Source organism: Polypterus senegalus, chromosome 18 (assembly GCF_016835505.1).
Source record: "Polypterus senegalus isolate Bchr_013 chromosome 18, ASM1683550v1, whole genome shotgun sequence".
Classification (NCBI taxonomy): domain Eukaryota; kingdom Metazoa; phylum Chordata; class Cladistia; order Polypteriformes; family Polypteridae; genus Polypterus; species Polypterus senegalus.
This window is the reverse complement of record NC_053171.1, coordinates 13,910,210-13,925,582: the sequence shown is the minus strand read 5'-3', so window position 1 is coordinate 13,925,582 and position 15,373 is coordinate 13,910,210. Positions and strand designations below refer to the sequence as shown.

Here is a 15,373-nt window from a genome sequence, read left to right as displayed (position 1 = left end):
GGGTCCAACCCCTCATGAATTTTGATGGGTTATCTTAGAACGGCAAAACACATCAAAATATTTTTGATTTTTTTTTTAATACACTGTAATGTTATTTTGTCCACTAGGGTCTGGTAACTAGTGACTGGAGGCCAGTAAAATGCTCTCCTGGCTTAACATTTTTAAAGTAGATTATTACGTGTCACCCCAGGTTTAATTAAGGTAGAAGTCCAATTAAGAGAGGAAGTGGGTTGGGACAAAAACCTGCAGCCACAGGGGGTCCCTGAGGACTGAATGTTGAGAACCACTGCTTTAGGCAGCACTACTAACTGCACCACAGTGCTGCCATTTTGTTTGCCGCCTTCTTTTTTTTTTTTATTTTATATACTAGGGCAGGGGTCCTCAATCCCAGTCCTGAAGAGTCGCAGTGGCTGCAGGTTTTTGTTCTGACCTGGTTGCTTAATTAGAAAGCAATTCTTGCCAATAAAGCACTAACAAGCTATGAAATTAAATTAACTCTGCTATGTCAGGTCATTCTCATATCCTAGATTTTCTTTCCCTTTCTATCATGCAAATGATTTGAAGGCTAAAATGGACGAGTAATTCTCAGTCCTTCACTTTTTTCTCTTCATTTTTCTTCCAAGTATTTAATTAAACCCAATAGTGCAGATAAATACACACAGGTGTAAATGTAAATGAGCTAAATGGAGAAATGCTGCTTTCTCTTGTCATGTGCATGTTATTGATAATAAGGAGCAATTAAAATAGCTGTTTAAGACAAAATTAAGCAATAAGGGCTCAAAATCACTAAAGTGAAGCAGAAGTGTTACTTTAGCAATAAGTGCTTTTTATTAAGCAACTGGGTTGGAGCAAAAACCTGCAGCCACTGCGGCTCTCCAGGACCGTGATTGAGGACCCCTGGTCTAGGGGGCTTTGCCCCCGTTCGCTTCGCTCACCAACCCCCTGGCCTGTGCTACATGTTAGCCTCTTTGCGGTTCTGCTGCTCGCATATGGGGAAGCAGATGTACAATTTAAACAGATTTTTATTTTCATGGGAATTGTTACATTTGCATCAACACAACATATAACTACCCGTGATTGAATTTTGTTTCTTTCTCCCTATTAATTAAAACGAGACTTTCGATTGTTTGGCTCTGAGATTTGTTAATTGTCTTTGCAAAAGCTATTCTAACCGGAAACTGTTAATGTTTTAATACGAATGGCATATCAAGATCTCCTTTGTTGTCCAATGTTATCCACGGAAGATGTACTACATTACCTTTCTTGTATACGTCCTTCTTTCTACAGTAATTCGTGCGTTGTAAGACCGGATGTTGTTAACGGTTGTAGATATTCTTTGTGATATTGTAAATTGTTGTTTTCATCTTCCGCACGATCACTACCAACTGTTTCAGCATAGTCTATTGATACACATTTAACCAATTTGCGTTGTAACCAATCAGTGTTTTTGGATGCACTTAACCAATTTGATGTGTAACTGATCGACATTTTTGGCATTAATTCGTTTGACTTCCTTGTTTCTCGGTGCTCGGATTGCACGTGTATTTGTTAATGTTAATAACCCTTCATGATGGAATTCTTCAAAAAGATTTGGACATAATAACATCTTCTTTAATTGGGAACTTAAAGTGAGGAAAACGTTAAAATTTATAAGAACTGAGAGCGCAGGGGGTGTGTCTGACAAAAGTGTTGAGCAGGCCGCAGTCTTGTTTAAAAATGTTTGAGAGGTGGGCATGACTTGAAAAAATCTCAAGGCAAAAGTCTCGTCTCACGGGACTTGGAAAAAATCTCTCTTCCAAAAAGTCTCCTCGCGTCAAAGGATTTTTTTTATATACTAGAGACAAATATTTGCAAATTTGTTTAGCACTTTCTACCTGTCCATTTACTGTGCGTAGATACAGACAGGGCTATTTTTGGGTATAGGCTGTCCAGTCAAGGGCCTATGGCGCCCTCTGGTGGTCAGGGTGCATTACTGCAGCCCTCTGTGGAAATTCCTATCTTTATTTTGTTTAGAACAATTTGACCAAACCAGGCCAGAGCACAAAGAAATGTTACTGCTATGTGCCTCAGGAGCGCCTGCACTGTCTGCACTGTGCACAGCACAATCTGTGTGCTATTGCATACACTAGTGCAGGCAGCGAGCCAGGCATCTCATGTGACATGTGGCTTCCTTACTCACTCAGGACTCAACCCCTGGTCTTCCCTCGTCATGTGCATCCTTCTAGATGGACACACAGCTGAGTCTCAGTCCTCTCCTCCTCTTCCTCCTGTTCAAGTTCGGCACCACAGGGTGAGAGATGGCCAACCCGGGTGCAGTCGAGACTTCAGTGTCAATCCTTAAAGGCCCTGGTGTTGTATTGGTTAACATTTTGAGAGGTGGGGGTGACAAGTACTGGTCAGGCCTAAACATACTTGGCTTCAGGTGGATGACCTGTTCTGAAGCACAAGTGATATATTAATATAGGGTGGTCCAGATCTAATTATGCAACTTTTAATGCAATACAGGAAAACAATACAAGGCAAAAGAATTGCTGTTCGACTGACAACCGTCTCCCCGCCATTTTGGAATGCAGGGCAGGTGCTGCCATCTATCGGCAACAAAAAGAATTTTTTGTGAATTCTCTATGTAATAAACTTAGATCTGGATCACCCTGTACAGACATATGGACGGGTGTCAAGGATTTGCTCATAATATAAAGCCTTAAATAACACAGTATATAGTTATCCTTTAAAAAGTCTGGTTTTTATGTGCATCTTTTGGGATTTAGGACAACAAGATGAACATTTAGAAGGGGGTAGTGACTTTCTGTAATGACTGTAAGTTGGGCCTAATGACCTCTTCTTGCTTTTATAGTCCTCTTATTCTTTTTACCACCACCATGTAGGTTCAGTAGTTGTGCATTTTGATGTTTTGCAATTGTACACAGTGTGCAGGTGCTGGTTATAGATACACAAACACGACTTTATTTGTTCCATTAGGGACATTTAGCTGTGTACAGAAGCTCAAATATTTAACAACCAAGAAAACCGAGTCCTTTCTGTTTAAGCGTCAGTGACAGGTTAACACTGCTTTCTGGCAAATGATTGTGAGAGGCCTGCGGTGGGTTGGCACCCTGCCCGGGATTGGTTCCTGCCTTGTGCCCTGTGTTGGCTGGGATTGGTTCCAGCAGACCCCCCGTGACCCTGTGTTCGGATTCAGAGGGTTGGAAGATGGATGGATTGTGAGAGGCAGACCTTCCATAGTTGATAACAAACTGATTTAGCTGGATTAGATTGCTGAATATTATTTTAAGGATTTCCTGAAAGTTCAGGTCATTTGACAAGTGTTGGTTTTTTTTCCCCCAGAGTGCTTCCTTATAAAACCCCCATTTGAGTATCAGATTTCACATTTGGTTTGTTTTCTTGGTATTGTCCTTACTACAGTGTTTGTTGTATTTACTGTACTAACAGGGCAGGTAATGCTTGTACTGCAGTAAATTCCAGCAGTGTGTGCTTACGGGGAGTCAACTTGCAAGTAGGTCAGGTGCCTATAAGGAACTGACTCTTTCCTTTAGGTCGTAAAAATCTTGGCACCCATTGGGTATAGCATAATGCACTGATTGTTACATTATTGACAATGCTTTGAGACTGTCAAACCAGATCTTTCATAGCGGCATTGCAGTTTGAAGGACGTCTTTTTGTATGATACTCCTGTTTCAAAAGCTAAAACTGGGATCAAGACAGTTGAATGCGCAGGAAAACATATTCATAACAAGACCCTTCTCCTTCAGACTTATAAACATTGCCAATGTGATCATCTTCCTGTTCTCAAGAGCTCGATCCTGTTAGTTATTTGGGCTCTGGGTAAGAGCGGTGGCACACCCTTGCCTTGTTTCTGGTTAAGAAACTGTTGCGTTTTATTTTCCAGAATTATTGTAAAGCATTTCTGATGTCTGTAATTTATGCAGATATGTGGAAATCTGAAAAATACTCCTACTCAAAAAAACAGTAAAATGTGCTTAGTTCATGTGTAGTGTTTTACCAAAAAAAGTTTCTTGCATCCTAAACCATAAGTCAGTATTTTCCTGTCAGTTCACTTTCATCTCCCACATTTATTGTGGTGTTTTTAGTAGTTACAGAATGATCAAGGCTCAGACCTTCTCATGGGTGGAAGGAAACAACAGCGTGTACACTGACATGTGAGTATACAAGGCCTTGTCAAAGTGTTCCTCCTGAGCTGACTGCAGGTAGCTACAAATTATAATATACTGTGTGGAGTAGTGCCATTAAATGTGTTGAAGCAACCAGTAGAAATGTATGCGTAGGAACCTTTGACAGCAGAATATTAAAACTAAGCAATATTCTACAAACCAGTAACGGCGAACTGCACGATAGCGTGCAATGAATACACTTGACTTGAGCGTTCCTAGTTTTCTTCCTCTTTCTCTGTACGTTTAGCATTCGTTTGCTCAGAGTTTGATGCGCTTTCTGCTTCCTGAGCAGCTGTTCTTTTCTCCACCCTAGTGGCCCGCTTCTTCTCTTTTTTTTCATTGGCATCTTTTTGCGTTAAAACTGATTAAGTCAATGTTTGTGTTGCAATTACTTAGTACGTTTTCTTTAATTTCTCACTTAAGCTGGCACTTAAGTGTTCAATCTGCCTCAAGAATGATTTAAGATATGAAGAGGGAGAGGAAGTGACGGAGAAGGCGATAGAGATGAGAACGGCGCCCGTACACATGTGCCGCATGGCCGGCCAAGAGTTGATTCTACAATAAAATAAAAAATATAAAGAGGAATAACCTTGGAGGTCAATCATCACCCTGAAAGCGAATAGTAGATGTCACATAGTAGATGTGTATCAAATTTCAGGTCAATTGTTCAAACGGTTTGTGAGCTACAGGTGATTTAAAATCCTGTACTGACAAACGGACAGTCACGGTAGCGTATTATATAAGAAGATAGTCGCTAAAAACTACGTGGAAGGCTGAAAGTAGCATTAAACGTCTAAGCTTCAAAATGTAGAAATTTGTAAATCGCTTCCATGATGTGCTTGATAGACAGATGCCTTATCACTCCCACTGAAAGTACAATATGAGCTAGTGTGCCGCCACCAGGAGCTCCTGAGATTCCCAGAAATGGAAAGCATTGCATATTGTAGATCATGTGTATCTTCGTGAGAATCATGCCAGCCATTTGTGAACACTGAAAAATGGAACTTCATGTATCTCTATATGTGGGCACCCACATGATTCTGTGTTCTGGCTGGAGAACAAGCGTCAAGGCAAAGGTAAGTAATTATGAAAATTTTACACTGGCTTGATGTGAGGGTTTCATAACACCTAGTATTTAATCTGTGATTTACAGTTGCAAAAAGTGGTGCACCTGTTTTGTTATGCTTAGAAAGTGGGACTTTCCAGTGACAAAAAGATGGAATTCACAAGTTGCTGGAATGGATACCACACGATAGTTGAGAATTTGCTGCAAAAATATAGTCGGCAATGACTAGCCACAGTCTCTAGCAAAGAAAGGTAATATAATAACTTTTAAATACTTGCTATTTCTTGCCCTACATGTACCTTCAGAGCCTCTCCTCATTATTCCTGCATTTGTGAATGTCTCTTCAATGGAGTACGTTCCCATAAAGCCTGCTTCTCAGACTCTGTCATTATTTTTGAGGCACCTTTCTTGTCTTCTCTCCAGTTTTATACTTTAGGTCTTTGAAGCGTGCACCTTTATTCCTCCTCATGCATCTCACACTTGTGTTTCCTCTTTCTTCTTTTTGTCACCAAATCCAAACTCTCCAATCTGATTGCTACGTGGACCTGGACAGGCAGACCTTAGTGTTTTATTATGTAATAAATAGTAATGATCGAATTACTGCAATGTTGGGGCTGGCACTCTCAGCTAGGCTCTAATTAAAAATTAAGAAGTGAACCTTTAATAAAATTATCAATTTAAATTACCTAAACTTCTTTCAGTATAGAGATTGGATTCATTTGCCAGAAAGACAAGAAGAGGAACGAAAAGGGAATGATGTATAAATGTTAAAAAGAAACGGATGTAAAGTCTTAGGAAGCATCATTTTATAAATGTTGTAATTTGTGGAAAGACCTGTAAATTATGTGAATTTCCCCTTGGGATTAATAAAGTATCTATCTATCTATCTATCTATCTATCTATCTATCTATCTATCTATCTATCTATCTATCTATCTATCTATCTATCTATCTATCTATTATATAGTGCCTTTCATATCTATCTATCTATCTATCTATCTATCTATCTATCTATCTAAAGATCCCCTCTTCTTCTGAAAGTTACCGAGCGCACATGAATAAACTGCATTAGCTTTCTCTGTAAAACTGATATACACATTAGCAAGTCTTGCTATACACATTTCAGGCAGTTTCTGTGAATCCACCTGTCGTGTTTTAAAGCATGTAAGAAATGAGCATACAGCAGAAATTATACCAGACCAATCAAAATTGTTCTGATACCCAGAGCCCGGTTTACAGTACCACCAAACAAAATGCTGCTTGGATAAGTGAAAACACTGCCTTACTGATAATATCATAATAATGACGTGGTTTGTGAACAGTTACAAATGCTAACTCAAGGATTCATAGGTAACACTCTAGGCGTCCTCTGTTTAGTGCCAGTACTTGCTAAAATAATTTAATATATCAGTGAGTGCAAGGTAAATGTGTGTAAAATATGGCAATATAGCAAAAATTAACCATGCTAAAGATATACGACCATCATAATAATTTTTAATTTTCATGGTACCAGACAATTCCGTTGCAGTATGGATTATCTATATATACAGTGTATATATATAAAATATAATTCACTAAGGCAAGACACCCATGGAAAGCACGCCGGAAGGGGCGTGGATTCACTAAGCCGCCAACAAGTAAGACACCTATGGCGCACGCAGGAAGAAGCCACGCCCACCAACTCCAAGGCCATTGGATACGACAACTCACAGAGCCACGCCCACCAACTCGGACGCGACGACACAGAAAAAACTGAGTCATTTATATTCGTCTGTCGTAGAGGCCACATGCACCTCCAAGCCACGTTGACTGTTCATAGAGGCATGTTTCTTGCGGATGTGAATCGCCATATGCAGCGTGTAAAACGGTTTGCGAGGGGTATCCCATGGAATCCTTAAAACAATCCTTTACAACTGAGGTTAAAACACAATGAAGTGAGCAGTCTTTAAAACACGAGTTTTCGGTTGCGACGCACGACCGCGTGCACCATAGCAAACTGTTTTACACGCTACATACAGCAATTCGCGCTACTACCGTGGTCGGGTGTCTTGGTGGATTATATATAGAAAAGCAGCCAAAACCGCACAGAGCAATGAAAAGTCTACGTGAGTCACAGGTGCCTGTGGACTGTGCAAAGGCGACAACGACTCAAGTGACGAGTTGGAGGTGGGCACATGAGCAGGCAGGCTGCGATGGCGGTCCGCCAGTTTTCAGTCACGGACGATTGTGTGTTGGTTCGTTCCGTGTATTGTTACAATGTTGCTTTTCTTGCTAATTTATTACATTACCGTTTTTTCAAATGTTAATTTTCTCCCTGTGCTTAAAAATCATTAAAAAACTGGCCTGATTATGCAGCGTATGGTACGCCACAGGTTGGCTAGTTTTTTATAAAGAGGAAACAAATAACTGAGTTAAATTTGCAGGTGACCATAAGCTAGGTTGATTTAACAGATTTTCAGGATCCAGGTAAAGGAGGAGGTTGGGAGTATCCACACCCACCACACCATGAACCACCCGGATTAGGATCTGAGTGCAGCTGTGCAACAGGTGACTTTTAAGCACTACACTGAGCAGTGTGAGGTTTTTTTTTTACTGTGGCTGCTGTGCTAATCCTGCCACCAACCCCTATGTTTTCCCTGCAATTTGGAGGACCTGCTTGCTGGGCTGGATGTAGATTAACGTCATACCCAGGATGAAGCAATTGCAGGTTAAGGGCCTTGCTCAGGAACCCAACGGAGGAGTGTCACTTCTGGCATTTGTGGGACTCAAAAGGGCAACCCTTTCAATTGCCGATGCAGATCCCTAGCATCAGAGCCACCACTCTATATAAACCTATGGTAAAATCGGATACATTGGCAAATGTCTGGAAAATACTGTTTGATGTACATAACTTATAGTATATGGTACACTGAGAAAAAGAGGCCCTGGTTATAACCATAGCTGCAGGTTGTTTTACTCCATTCATAACAGCTGTGCTCAAAGAAACCTAGGCAGAGGGTGCAATTGTGTGGCTACACCAGTTGAACATCCTTCACCAAAGGAGCTGCACTCCATAATTATAATAGTATATAAAGGAAGGAGTGTAATAGTGGAGGAAGGACTGTGTGTGTTTGAATGGGAGATGAGATCTAATAGGTGGTATTGGGGAGGTCCGTAATGTCATGCATAACTCACTGAAAGCTGTTATGCTAGACGGGCCTCTTTGAGGTTGCATTGTCCATTAAAGAATGGCCCTAAGACTTTGAGGGCATTCTTTACCCTGGAAATGTTCCCAGAATGGGGTTTAAATCCTCTTTGAGTCAAAGGGTTAGTCAGGAGAAGAGCTAGTGGCAAGCACTTTATTGTCAGGAGGAAGTGAGGCCAGGAGAAAGAAGCGAGGAGAGTTAAGACCTTAGACAAGATACCAATCGGTAGATAGGTGGACCATGTAGATTATTTCATTGATTTAAATGGATGTGCAATTAGAGGAGGCTTTGAGATGTTTGTTTGATGATTCATACCTTTTGTCTTCTTATCCTGTACTTGTATGTATTTTGGCCCTCTTTGAATTGTCTGGGTTTGGGGAATGCTCAAGAGCCCCCTCTGTTGATTACGATGGGGAAATATGAATACAACTTAACTCATGAAGTTTTAGTATGCTCAGCACTGCTCACACATATATGGTGTGCAGAATTGATTTAAAAGGCTAATGGGATATTGGATTATGTAGTGTGCTGTGTGACTGACAGTTACTTGTGCGGGTGTCATCTTGAATACTCTATTTTTCTTTCTACAGTTTAAACAGAAGATTGCCATGCTACAGAATGCTCATCAAAGGGCTACTAGATGTTTTCTGGGACCTCAGGGTATCCCTAAATAAAATTAAAGTTTCAAAGTTTTTAGAATTACATAGTAAATTAGAATAGATGACACCAGCTGTCACAGTAAAATAAGTATATCTTTTGATAAGGATTCTGAGGTATATATTGAAACTTATTTAGAACATTTTGCATACATTTTATAAAATATTTCTGCAAACAGGCACCTATAGAATCTTAGAATAAGTTACTAATGGTCAAAAATGAAGTCTTGGGTATTGTCAGATATCAACTTTTACATTATTTCAGATTAATACTTCAAGATATGTTTTGAGCTGAATGAAATAAATATCTGGAAAGTAGTCTAAATCAAAACTTTTGTTAAGATGTTTTATTTTTGTGCTTTTTCTTAGGTGGCGTTACAACTTGAGCTGTTGTCATGCCTGAGGGATCTCTCACTAGCTCCCATGAGGTGCCCAAGTGTGATGGTAAGTGATTAAAACCCATATTTTACAAATGACATGAGCATTATATAACAACAACATTTATTTATATAGCACATTGTCATACAAATAATGTAGCTCAAAGTGCTTTACATGATGAAGAAAAAGAGAAAAAAGACAAAGTAAGAATTAAAATAAGAGATTATTAACATAGAATAAAAGTAAGGTCCGATGGCCAGGGAGGACAGAAAAAACAAAAAAAACTGCAGACGGCTGGAGAAAAAATAAAATCTGCAGGGGTTCCAGGCCATGAGACCGCCCAGCCCCCTCTAGGCGGTCTACCTAACATAAATGATCAGTCCTCATTGTATTCAGGGTTTTCATGGAAGGACTTCTGGCCTTTAAGCCATCAGTGTAGGGACATCATGGTGCTTTGATTAGGTGGTGGTGGTGCGGATCACCACCACAGAAGAACGGAAAAGAACGGAAGAGAGAGTAGGGGTTAGTATGGATTTTGGGGCAAACCCCATGAATTGTGATGATAATTAATTGAATATGCAGAGTATCAGGATTAAACTAAGGTGAAGTTATGAGGAGGCCTTTAAGTAATGTGTTTTTAGCAGTTTTTTTAAAGTGCTCCACCTTATCAGCCTGGCGAATTCCTATTAGCAGGCTATTCCAGATTTTAGGTGCATAACAGCAGAAGGCCGCCTCACCACTTCTTTTAAGCTTAACTCTTGGAATTCTAAGCAGACCCTCATTTGAAAATCTAAGGTTACGATTTGGAATATAAGATGTCAGACATTCCGATATATAAGATAGAGCGAGATTATTTAAGGCTTTGTAAACCATAAGAAGTATTTTAAAGTCAATTCTGAATGACACAGGTAACCAGTGTAGTGACATGAGGACTGGGGTGATGTGCTCAGATTTTCTTTTCCTAGTTAGGATTCTAGCAGCTGCATTCTGCACTAGTTGTAATCGATTTATATCTTTTTTGGGTAGTCCTGAGAGGAGTGCGTTACAGTAATCTAGTCGACTGAAAACAAACGCATGAACTCATTTCTCAGCATCTTTCAATGGTTTAAGAGGTCTAACTTTTGCTATGTTTCTTAAGTGAAAAAATGCTGTCCTAGTGGTCTGATTAATATGTGATTTAAAATTCAGGTCACAGTCAACAGTTACTCCTAAATTCTTTACCTCTGTCTTGACTTTTAATCCTAATGCATCAAGTTTATTTCTAATAACCTCATTATATCCATTATTACCAATCACTAAAATTTCAGTTTTCTCTTTATTTAGCTTGAGAAAATTACTACTCATCCACTCAGAAACACAAGTAAGACATTGTGTTAGTGAAACAACAGAGTGGGGGTCATCAGGTGCTATTGATGAATACAGCTGCGTGTCATCAACATACCAACATCATCTCGCCCAGCCACACGTGTGAGACTGTTCACTTTGAAATGTGTTTTCTTATTTTGGCTAATTCAGAGAACCTGTACAGTTCAGTTGATTTAACACGGGTGGCAGAAGTGAATACAAATCAGTAATTTACAGCACCATGTTATCGGCACAAATAGATACTTTTTGTTCTAGTCCTTCCCTTATAATGTTTTATCTCTGGCTGTTGCAGAGGTGGATAGGGATAGTGATCGGTTCAATAGCCATTACAAAAAGTATTAGTGATATTGGACAGTCCTGTCTGGATCTGTGTTCTAGTGTGAAATAGATCATTTATATTTTTAAAGAAACAATGCTGAACTCAATAACTCTTCAAATGGTCAACACAAGTGTGCTTTGATCAAATTGTTATTTTCACACCCAGAAGTCTATAAAAAAACTTTTTCTACATCCAGAGATATCAAGACTCTAGCAACTTATATAATGGAAGTGTTCATATTCTAATAAGCAGTCATTGACAGTTAGGCAATGCGTACAGTGAAGAAACATGAACTCAGAGTTTGTTAAACTAAAAACCACTTCACAACTGCTTATCTGCAGATTGTGATGACAGACACTCATCTTGGCAAAGAGCCACAATGACCTTCTGTGTGCCATGGTCGACATTGTTCGAACTATAGTTTTAGCTCAGGACTTTAACATAGGTTTCAATCTTCCATCAAGTAGTACTTTCATAAGTTTTATATTAAAGAAATATGAACTAACTTTGGCCACAGACTCGCAACAACTAACAATAGTGCATCAATGGATTCAATTTTTACAACTTTGAATCTGGAGTCTATGATAGCTATATCAACTAGAATTCTGTTTGTTTTTTTAATTGCAATATTTTAAAATGATATAAAGAAATGCAGACCCCCGTGACCCTGTATTCGGATTCAGCGGGTTAGAAAATGGATGGATGGATAAAGAAATGTGCATTTTCTGTACTTAGATTCTGTTCCTAATGTTATTTTGGACTGTGGTTCATTGTTACAAAAATATTAAACAAATATTTGACATCTGCGTGAGCTTCTTTGATAATCTAACTTTCCAAAGAGTTAAGTCAACAAACATGCCCAAATCTTTCACACTGCATATCTTTTCTGATTTGTTTTAATTTTGTTAAATAAATACTCCTTGTTGCAGCATCAAAGAGACAGAGAGAGTTGGGGGGGAATGGGTTTGGAGCGCGCGCTGCACCCACTACATAATAACAAACCAACTCGGGATCCCAGATTAGGACCCGAGTGCAGCCATGCAACAGGTGACGCCTCAGCACCTCACTAGTTCAGAATCAAAGTCTATGTAATATTGGTTTAACCATAGCAATACTAACCAAGCTTTGCCGTGAAATTGATATTTTATACCGTAGTTGAGAAAAAAATTGGTTGGTTGGTTTGTTGTAAGCTGCCAGCATTAAGACACGTTAGTTAAGTTGCAATGAAAGGAGAAACTGTTTGACAATGCTAACTGAAACAGTTAATCAGAAAGTAAAATAATAACAAAAAAAGATATACAGTAAAGTGCAAAATTTGTCTTCTACAGGAAAATGGTGAACTCTAGGAGCTATATTTTGAATGAATAGAGCAAGAGAGAGTACATTTACTAGAATTCATATTTTTCCTTCTGCCAGTTAATTTAGAGTTCCTTGGCATTTCTAAAGGATGCATCATGCAGACTATGTAATGATCCGTGTAATAAAAATGGGCATCATCATGAATAACACTTAAGTGGTTGAGTTTGTTTATTTGTGTAAAGGTTCATATTTCATGTAACATCTTCAATTATTTCTGCACATGGTTCTGTTGTTTCAGATGTGAGAGGCTCCTGAGCGATTAGTGTACTTAAGCCCCCACAAGCTAATCCACCATGCAACTCCCATCCCAACCCCCCAAACACACACACACACTCACACATTACTTTTTAGGTTCTTGATGTAAGAGCACCCTTGCTGGTTGCCTCCTTTGTTCCTGAAAGATTTAACCAGCCAGCAGTTATGTGACTTTCTTGCAGTTGTAACAAACAAGATGAACAACCAGCTGTCTGGTACAGGCATTTTAGCATATTGTCAACAGCAGTTTAAATGGTGATGTAGTGTTTCAGTGATAATGGTAATGGTATAGTTTTATGAGGAGACAACAAAAGCAGTTAATTATTGCAAAGTGCATAATATGAGGTACTTCATGTGAGGATAATCCTTAAATAGGAGCAGAGCGCAGATGGGTGCAATTAGTTTATGCACAGAATGTAGCCATTTACAGTGCAAGGAAGATTTTTCTCAGTTGAGTCCAACTTTTGACTTCAACTAAGATGCACCTAATAAAATCTTGGAGGGCTTAATGGACTTCTGACTACCTTCAGCCAGAAAAATTATAAAGAAACTATTAAAGCAGATTCTTCAATGATAAACAGTCTCCTTGTAGAGACCTACGCATTTCATCTTGCTGATGAAACTTATACTGTGACTAGTGTCTTCCCGTCACAAAGTTCTAGGACGCAATAGTAAGAGATTGTCACGCACATTTCATTCAAAATGTAATGTCTTCTTGCACTTGGTTGTACCACTTTACCTTACAATGCACACACTATTGCATCAAAACTTTGGCTTAAACCCTTCAGGACTACAATTTTGGTTTTATTTATTGGACACCATTGATGGTTTGGAAAATGTTCTTCCACATATGAAAAAAGCTGTCTTAGTAAATAACCCCTGTTAAAATGATTACTTTAGTTACAAAATAGTGAACTAAGAGTTTGTCTTGATCAACCCCATCTTCTATGAAATTAGAACAAATTAAATGCTCACATTTTGTAATTTATAGTAGCTCTTTATCAACACTGCCCATAACTAGCAGTTAGCACACCATCCATCCATCCATCCATCCATTTTCCAACCCGCTGAATCAGAACACAGGGTCACGGGGGTCTGCTGGAGCCAATCCCAGCCAACACAGGGCACAAGGCAGGAACCAATCCTGGGCAGGGTGCCAACCCACCGCAGCAGTTAGCACACCTTAAACTATTAAATATACTGAGCAAGAAAATGCTGAATCTCTAATTTAATGTAGCAGTTTATCAATACTTCTGATAACTAGTAAATGGTACAATTTTTTGAATAATTGATTAGTTTTAAATACGGACAATTATGCAGTGCCTTCCACTTCCTCTTTGTAGGACTAGTTGTTTTACGTCTCTAAATGTATTTTCTTAAATAAGCTCTATTTAGCACATATGTATTCATGTGGTTTATTGTTTTTTTGTATTGATTATTATTTTCCTTTCCCACATGCACTACAGTTGAAACCTACACATCCTTGTCACTGCAGCTTACTTGTTTTAGTAGGAAATTTGCGTTCCTATCTTCTGAATTTGTTTAGTGGATGTTGGTATGTACTAAAGGGAATATGGAAGAACTGACAGATCACTTTTTTTCTCTTTAACTGCGTCACTTGCCCAGCAGTGAATTTTGGTTTGAAAGTATCCATCCTTTTTTATTTTGAAAGCCTTAACACATTCATAAATAAATAGCTGTACGGTTTGATGACTCTTATATTAAGAAGGTAAGCAATGGTGGCTGCAAATCGAGATCCCTCTCTCTCTATAATACCGCCGGTGCAGCTAGTCTTTATCATCATCATATAGTGTTCTGTAGTTCCTCTCTGAAAGTGTTTAACAAGAGACAGAGAGTACTGACTCCGTGTGTGCAAGATTTTTTTCATTTCATTTTTTCATTTATTTATATAGAAGAGTAAAATCGGCTAAAACAAACATTTAAACAAAATGAAAGATAAGGATAAAAACACACAATGTAAAAGGAAATAAATGACTAACAGACTCAAACCACTTACACCTTAACACCAGCAAGACCAAGGAGCTGGTGGTGGATTTTAGGAGGCCTAGGCCTCTGATGCTCTATGTAAGAAAGGCCAGAGCAGACTGTACTTTCTGAGAAGGTTGGCATCCTTCAACATCTGCAGTAAGATGCTGCAGATGTTCTACCAGACGGTTGTGGCGAGTGCCCTCTTCTACGCGGTGCTGTGCTGGGGTGGCAGCATAAAGATGAAAGACGCCTCACGCCTGGACAAACTCGTTAAGAAGGCAGGCTCCATTGTAGGATTAAAGTTGGACAGTTTAACATCTGTGGCAGAGAGACGGGCACTAAGCAAACTCCTGTCAATCATGAAGAATCCACTGCATCCACTGAACAGGATCATCTCCAGACAGAGGAGTAGCTTCAGTGACAGACTTTTGTCACTGTCCTGTTCCACTGACAGACTGAGGAGATCGTTCCTCCCCCACACTATGCGACTAATTCCACCCGGGGGAGTAAATGTGAACATTAATTTTATTTTTATTTTTTTCATTTTTATTACTATTTAATTTAATATTGTTTCTTTGTATCAGTATACTGCTGCTGGATTATGTGAATTTC

General features: G+C 39.1%; 1 protein-coding gene across 1 annotated transcript in view; it reads left to right on the top strand.

Moving 5' to 3' along the window:
- The window catches only part of LOC120519123 (pleckstrin homology domain-containing family G member 3), a 182,570-nt gene that overhangs the window by 64,700 nt on the left and 102,497 nt on the right, over nucleotides 1-15,373 (top strand). The window contains exon 2 of the mRNA XM_039742235.1: nucleotides 9,466-9,540. Within this exon, the coding sequence (XP_039598169.1) occupies nucleotides 9,492-9,540 (49 nt within the window). The 5' untranslated portion in view covers nucleotides 9,466-9,491. The remainder of the gene's footprint in view (nucleotides 1-9,465; nucleotides 9,541-15,373) is intronic.